This window comes from Macrobrachium rosenbergii, chromosome 26, assembly GCF_040412425.1.
Source record: "Macrobrachium rosenbergii isolate ZJJX-2024 chromosome 26, ASM4041242v1, whole genome shotgun sequence".
NCBI classification, from domain to species: domain Eukaryota; kingdom Metazoa; phylum Arthropoda; class Malacostraca; order Decapoda; family Palaemonidae; genus Macrobrachium; species Macrobrachium rosenbergii.
In genome coordinates, this window is record NC_089766.1 from 9,436,008 (window position 1) to 9,444,401 (window position 8,394).

Below are 8,394 nucleotides of genomic sequence, written 5' to 3' on the forward strand. Positions count from 1 at the left end.
AAAAAAAAAAAAAATAAATAAATAAATAAAGAGAAGGTTTAGAAAATGACCCAACAATAGTTGCAAAAATAAGAATTAAATAAAAACAATTAAAAATAATGATCCAACAATAAATGCGATAAATCACGGAAAAATATATATGCGGAAGCAGAATCCTAAGAAAACTTCTCGTGTCGAAAACTAAAAAAGAAAAAATAAATAAATAAATAAAAACAAGTAAAAATAATGATCCAACAATAAATGCGATAAATCACGGAAAAATATATATATGCGGACGCATTGTGTGTGCGTTGGAGTTTGCATTCAGCCCAGATGAAAGGCAAGCACAATGTACTGGACCAGAAGGCTGTCAATCATAAGCGTTATAGAGTTCTCTCTCTCTCTCTCTCTCTCTCTCTCTCTCTCTCTCTCTCTCTTTCAAAAGCTCTCTCTCTCTCTTCTATCTTCGTTTCGAGTTGAGAAAGTTTCCTTTTCTATCTTTTTTTAATCTTTTATCTTTTTTAATCTTATTATCGTATCTCTCTCTCTCCCTCTCTCCGAGTTGCTTTCAAAAGTTCCTCTTCCTCTTCTTTCTTCGTTTCTTAAGAGAAAGCTTCCTTTCTCTATTTTTTTAAAATCTTTTTATCGTATCGCTCATGGAATCCAAGAGCACGAATGTCTAATTCTTATTAGAAAGAAGATGGAAAACATAAGGTGTTTTGTGTAATTTTTAATTTTTGTCACAGTTGCGTCTTCGGCGAATGAATGGGTATTTCCAATCGAAAGGTTTAGGAATTTAATTATATTTTTATTTTTATAATTTAGGAATTTAATCATACTCTTATTTTCATCATTAAGAAATTTTAATTAGGAGTTTAATTATATTTTCATTTTTATCATTACGTAATTCTAAGTTTTCCAAATCCTTTATAATGCTGTAAACCAATTTATAAATTCTCAATGTTAAAACTCACTTAAAATCAGGAAAGTTTATTCACGAGAATCTCAAGTAGCAAGAAGAAGCCATTCATCGACAGCGTACTTTTTCGGATAAGCTCACAGGAATTAATACGATTCAGAATAACTTTCATCGATAAATAGGAAAAATTAAACTTTTATGTAACCGCGAGGACACAAGAGGATGCAAGGAAATATAACATAATATATTATACAATTTAACACCTAAAATTAACATATATTCCCCAAAATGAAATATCCAAAAAATATTTGTTTACTCAAAATCCTTCCACTAGAAATCAAAGCTGATGGTTGAATGTAAAGAAATATAACGCACTATGTTATACAATTAATATAATATATTAATACAATACATTAATATATTAATACAATTAAACAAAATTAACAAATGTTAACACATTCCCAAAATGAAATCCAAAAATACTTTAGTTTACTCAAAATCCCTCAACTTAAAATCAAACCCTAAGCTCAAATGCTTGGAAATATAACGCAATATATCATACCATTAAACAAAGTCAACACATTCCCCAAAAAACGAAATACCCCAAAAATACTTTTAGTTCGCTCAAAATCCTTCAACCTGAAGTCAGACCTTAAGGTTGAAACCCAGCACGGAGATTCTAATAATTTCACGAGAGCCAAAAATGATCCGTGATTTTCCATGAAACTAAACCATTCACTGGACTTTTATATCGGGCGATTCCCTGACAAAGGATTCTGACGGGCGTCTGAGCAGACCAGTGCGCGCTACTCTACAAGTTTTTCTGAATGAGATCTTCCAGGATTATTATAGCTACTGCAAAATTAAGTACAATAGAGATCATTAGTAACAAAGTACCCTTGGAAATTTTTAACTTGTGATATCTGTCATTCTTTAAGTATACTGAAGTCAAATTTGTGTGTTTATGTATAATGTATATATATATGTATATATAGATACTGTGTATATATACATATATATAATACATATATATAAATAAATACACATATATATATATATATATATATATATATATATATATATATATATATATATATATATATATATATATATATATACTGTGTGCTTTGTATCAAAAGTTCAACCTCATTTTATCCCTATGCGATCCTAATTAATGGCCCTATCGAGACCAAATTGTAGGTCGATAAGAGGTGTAAAACTGCATGTTTAGAAAATTATGAATAAAAGTACGACACAAATGCATTTAAAGAAAAATAAGTATGTGAAATTAAAGATTTCTTTTCCTATTTCATATTCAACACCTGAACAATGCCACTTGTATGTTCTGTATAAAATAACTGTGCTATCCAAAAACACTAATTATTTCCTTCAGACCACAAATACATATTTATTTCCTTCAGACCACAAATACCTAGTTATAATATATATATATATATATATATATATATATATATATATATATATATATATATATATATATATATATATATATATGTGTGTGTGTGTGTGTGTGTTTGTGTGTGTGTGTGTGTGTATGCATAGAACTGTATGTATATTAATATAATATCTTTGTAACAGACACCAGGAGCGTGTAACTGTGTCCAACCTGACACAACATGACGTTATAAGACGAACTCCATTTCAGCCTAAACAGTTTTATAAGTATATAAGAAATTCAGCTTAAACATTAAACTCTAAAGCAATACGAAAATATATAAATATCTAAAAAAAAAAGCATATTCCAAACCAATTGCAGACCCCCAAAGACATCGGCTGATTTATTCGATGTTACAAAATTCATAAAAAAATTTTTTTGGAATAAAATCAGATTCCTGGAGAGTTGGTTAAGAACCAACGGAATGATTTTTCAGAATACTTCGTATTTTCTCAGTTCGTATCGTTCTGCTGTATGCTATGAAATACAACGCTGTAGTGTGTGATAATATGCTCGGGGAACTGAAGGTTATATGATACCACTGAATTATTTCTAAAGTGATATATATATATATATAAATTACATTGAAATATAAAAAATATTCTGAAACCTGATATATATCATCTCGGCCCGATCTTTTTACTTCATGTTATTTTTAAAACGATGTAAGTTACATCGACTAAAAAACATTTGCAATGCGAAAGAAAATATGAAACCAAAATATTTCTCCACGGGAGCTCGTGAATTATCTACAACCTGATAACACAAACACGATTTACGATAACCTCAACGATACAATGATACAGCGCTTCGTCCAGCTGAAGGTTTAAATTAAAATAAAGAAAATAAAAAAAATATAAAAACTCGTAAAAAGTGAAATGTAAAAATTAAAGCTGAGTAAATAAACTTAATTGAAAGCAAATTCATTTCTAGGCAAAAAGGGGAAAACATGACGGTCAGCTACAGAAGAGAGCGGAGGACGGCCAGACGACACCAGGCTAAGCCAGGTCGCATCTCTCCCCTCGACGTTGAGAGAGAGAGAGAGAGAGGAGAGAAGAGAAGAGAAGAGAGAGAGTGAGAGAGAGGAGAGGCGAAGTCAGTGATTTCAATGACGCTGCAGAACCGAAAGTAAACTTTCGGTGACATTTGATCGTCCCTTTTCTCTTTATACTTTCCCGAAACGATCGACTTTCTTTTCCGTATGTGTCGATGTCGGTTGCTGCACTCGACGGCGATCGCTGGCATCGTTTGTAAATGATCTCTGTCCCTACGTTAAAAAAAAACTCATTCACAAACCCTCGGATTCTGTATCTGATACGTTTATACAAATTCGTTCATGTCGCCGGAACAAGTTCGGTTCCGTTTGAAATTTTTTTCCTAACTCGCGTCCGTCTGGCCCGCTTATGCAAATCTTCGTCTCGAACAATTTCATCTTCCGAACATTTCACGAGATATTTCCCATGATAGTTATTTGCATGCAATATTTATATTCTACTCGGGATATTTTTTTTTCATTCATTTTTATGATTTCATAGCTACAGAGCTGATATTTTTTTTTGACTCACTATCTTTTCTTGCACAAATACAATACATTTAAAAAAACGCTTTTATAATTTTGATGCTGTTCAATGAAAAACCATTTCAGCTATATATCTATATTTTGTATATAAAATTTTTCATTAATAAATAAATTACCGAATCTGGTCCAACGCACCTTTTCGTAGTTTAAATGAATAATGAGTGAAAAAATATGAATAAATCAAGCGAAAATGTTACTATTTTTTGAGGAGTTCCAATGAGGAAAAGTTAACGCATATATGAATATATCTTTCATATATATATATATATATATATATATATATATATATATATATATATATATATATATATATATATATGTATATATATTATATGTGTGTTTACTTTGAAATATTTTAAACTCAAGAAATGAAAGCTCGCAAAACGCAAAGTATATTCATGTCGACTATGCATTACAAGAAAAATACCTTCTTACATCGTTTGAAAATGATGATTCAAGTGTAATTGCAGAAATTACGTTGAATGACAACAATTTTATAATTTTTATTTTCTAATCTGAAATGTACGTAAATCTGTCTTAACAGTTTTAGTTATTCGTGTAAGAGGATAAATTCTTTTTTTCTTTAAACCTGTCTTTTGTTTTAGATAAATTCTGCAAAGAAAAAGTTTACGAGTAAACTCAAAATAACATCTGCTTACTTCAACTTCATTGAAATCTCTTGGCTGAATTTCCAGAATGTTTTAGAACCCGGTTAAAACAATACCACCTGTTATCCGAATGTTACAATCAAGCGAATGTTACAGTCAAGCGAATCTTTGGCTGGTTACTTGCAACACAACAACAAGAAATCCATTTTGACATATATTAACATTTTTGTCAGTGTACATCAATACTTTTTTGTCAGTGTACATTAATACTTTTTTGTCAGCATCCCACCACTGAACGGAAATATGACAAAATGCAAATTGCAAAATCCAGGTGAGTCACTGGGTAACGGGGGAGGTCATCTTACCTGCTAATCTGAGTGCGGACATTCTCTGGAACTCTGGTTCCTGCAGCCACTTCCACATGCGCCTGAAGGTCTCTCGGCCCGACTTGAGTTTGGACCACGGCTTGGGGTTCCTGAGGAGGTCGCTGAGGGTGCCCTGCGAGCGGCACAGGACGCGCTGCGCGAAGATTGCCTGCGGGATGGAGTACCTCTTGAGCTCGGCCGAGATACGTTGCGCCAGTTCCTTCGTGTTTATTTCTTCGACTTCGCCCGCACCCGCGCCCACACCGCCCCCGCTCGTCGTAGCCATCTGGGCCGTTTTCATGGGCACCTGGGAAGTCCCTATGGACGCCGTGGCCACTGACATGGGCGCTGCTGCTGCTGCAGGAACCATGGCGGCCTGCTGGGCCATTGTGACAGCCATGTGGGCGTGAGGCGGACTCTGGGACATTGTCGTGGGCATGGTTGGGGTCATGTTGGCGAGCTGACACCCGAGACTGGCACTGTGCAAGGTGGGCTCCTGCTTGATGGGCGGCGGGGAGGGCGGCACCTGCAGATGGTGGTGAGGACTGTAGTTAGGACTGTGTGGAGACACCGCCTGTGGAGACAAGGACCCCAGGCCTCCGCCCCCCGTCAGGCCGTTCATGTTAAGAGATGTGGTTGTGAGGGTGGGCGTGGGCGCCGCCGTGAAGGTGGAGAATGCCTGTGGAGGAGAATGCAGAGACACAGGTGGAGACAATGTGGGTGATTGTGGCGCTGCCAAAGTCGTCCTGCTCATGTCCTGCCTTGTGTAGGGAGAATCGTATCCTGTGGGACTGAGGGACTTCTGCGGGGAGGCGAGGCCGTTCTGATACGAGTGTGGGGACAGAGGAGAGTGCTGGTGGCCGAGATTCAGCCCCAGGCTGTTGTTTGTGGTGTAATGAGGAGGCGACATGGAGAGTTTGTCGTACTGATAAGGCGATCCCATCGAGAGCATGTTTCCCAGACCGTTGTTCTGCATGACGGTGAAACTGCCCGACACATTACCCGTATGGCCGTAGGCGAACTTGTCGGAGACTGTGCTGATGGGAGGCAGAGGCTGCAAGGGCGTCAGCGTGGCGTAGCTGGACGCTGACGAAGGCGAGAACCCCGGAGGCGACATTCTGCCGTTCATAGAAGAGAGGTTCTGGTAGATGGGCTCCGGCTGCAACGACCGAAAGTCCGAGGCGTCAATCATGCTGGGAACACTGACCTGTCCTTCCCGGGGCGAGAGTTCACTGGGACTCAGCAAGCCCGAGTCATGGGAGTCCAGTTGGGAGTCTTCGTGCACTACACTAACACTCAGGGGCTCGTCCTTATAGTTCACGTGAGCCGAGGGTGAGAGTTCACTGTCGTCCTCGGGGTGGTGGAGGGCGACCGTCTGCGTGTGCAAGATCCGGGGCTGGAATTCCGGATCGTCGTCGTCGTCGTCGTCGTCGTCGGGGTCGTCCGGATCGGGACTGTGGCGATGGGTCGTGGCTGTGGCGAGAGAGAGTGGAGGTTGGTGAGCGGGGGCGAGGTGATGGTGGTCCGGCCTTCGGGACACGTGTCGAGCGACTGGTTGTTGGCGAGCTGAAATGGTCGTCGTCGTCGTCGTAGTCGGCGGCGGCGGCGGCGGCGGCGGAGGAGGCGAGGGTTGTTGGTGGTGGTGGTGGTGGTGGTGGTGGTGGTGGTGGTGATGGTGGTCTTGGTCTGGGGAGGGGGACGGTGGGGGAGAGCACAGTGGTGGGGAGGCGGCGTCGTCATCGGCGGTGGTGGTGGTGGTGGCGGGAGAGTCGGCAGCTGGCGGTGGTGGTGGAGGAGGAGGAGGAGGAGGGGGAGGCGGCCCGGGGGCCCCACACCCGACCAAGCCCGGACTGGCCCCGCCGTCCTCCCCCCCACACCCAGCACCTCCAGCCTCCGCCGCCTCGCTCATCACCTCACTTTAACACACCCTACACTCGCTCCTACACCTTGGTGGCTACACCAAACGCACACCAGTATCTTAATCTTCGTGTTGGTGACACCCTCTCGACCTAGGTCAACCGCGCGGTCACTGAAATTTCACAAAAGAACGAGACTTGCCCTGCCGCAGACGTCCATGTTTGTATGGCTACACTTCGCGCAACCCAGTACGCAGCTCGACCGAGGGTGGTCGGTCAGGCAGTCTTTGTTTACATGAATTAAATATCACTCGTGCTGAATTATGAAAGCTCGCAAGTCTCTTTCGCCGAAGCTACAAACAAATTCTGGTCACCAGTCTCGCCACAAAAGCACCTCCGCCACTCAAAACAGCCGAAAGTAACAGCCCGAGTGCCACTTGGGGCCGGCATCGCGCCTCCCGGCCGTTCCAGGACTGGAATGAGAGGCACTATTCCAGCAGCGTTGGGGCCTGCCATTGTTGGACCTAGGGCGAGTTTAGGTAGCATAGAATGGCGCAGCGCTTAAGGACGTGTTGGCAATTTCCCAAGGACCACCAAACATGTTGGAGGATGACCTGGAACGGCGGGCAACTCTCCTGCCTGGCGCCAATGTATACAAAGCCACGTGCGGTGGGAGCACATGGCTCAGACCTATTGATCTCACCACTCTTGCCCGATACCTTACTTTCCCCTGATCAATAGGACGACATCAGCTGACACACATCAATTCATCACAATCAAGAAAACACTTCAGTCGAGTTTGCGATGCTCAGCTCTGACCGCAATCCGGAAGTCCAAGGAGGCACACCGACGGATATGTGTGCCGTCGTCGTTGTATAGAGGCTCCGCCAATGATGCAACTAGGGACGAAGGTCAATCAGTTCTTCAGACCCCTCACTACTCACTTCAAACACCTGTGACCACACACACACACACACGAACACACGTACGCATGCACACCTGCACACACCACACCTGTGTAACGCTTTGAGAACGCGGACACACCTGCTGTCGGGCCGGGAACGAAAGGAAAGAGACGAAAGTACTTTACGCTACACTTTTCCCACTTCTTGCAGACACCGCTGAAGACGGAGAGATTAAAAACAAAAGGTCAGTCGCCGAAAAACATATTTTAAAAAGAACTTGAAACAAAACACTAATGAAATGACAAAAACAAATTACCACTCAGCCAAGGTAAAAAAAAAAAAAAAAGCATACTCTCGAGAAGACTAAAGCAAAAAACAAGAAAAAACAATGAAAAAACAAGGGAAAAAACAAGGAAAAACAAGGCAAAACAAGAAAACAGCAAAGAAACACAACGGCTGCACGGGAGAGAGGAAAGTGCAAATAACCAAATGAGCAGAACACCACACAGCCATAAACTGAAAATCAACAAGAGAGCATCATACTCCGGCGGGGGAGGGGGAGGGGAGGGGGGGAAAGGAGGGGTCCCCGTGACCTCCTTCCTTCCCCCCCCCACCACCTCGAACGCATCCACACCAAGGTCAACAATAATCAATCAGGGAATACTCATTCTTTTTGGCATTACGTGTGGATGGGTAAAGGGGAACTGCGAGGAACAAGAAACCGCCA

General features: G+C 41.6%; 1 protein-coding gene across 14 annotated transcripts in view; it reads right to left on the reverse strand.

Annotated features, from left to right (window-relative positions):
• The window catches only part of LOC136853015 (one cut domain family member 3-like), a 544,859-nt gene extending 536,669 nt beyond the window's left edge, over positions 1-8,190 (reverse strand). For 5 of the 14 annotated variants that reach the window (XM_067128166.1, XM_067128165.1, XM_067128164.1 and 2 more), the window contains exon 1: positions 4,907-8,189. In XM_067128166.1, the coding sequence (XP_066984267.1) occupies positions 4,907-6,815 (1,909 nt within the window). In that variant the 5' untranslated portion in view covers positions 6,816-8,189. Of the gene's footprint in view, positions 1-4,906 lie in introns of all 14 variants that reach the window. The other 9 variants (XM_067128158.1, XM_067128157.1, XM_067128156.1 and 6 more) reach the window with 6 other exon arrangements.
• Positions 8,191-8,394: the final 204 nt, after the last annotated feature.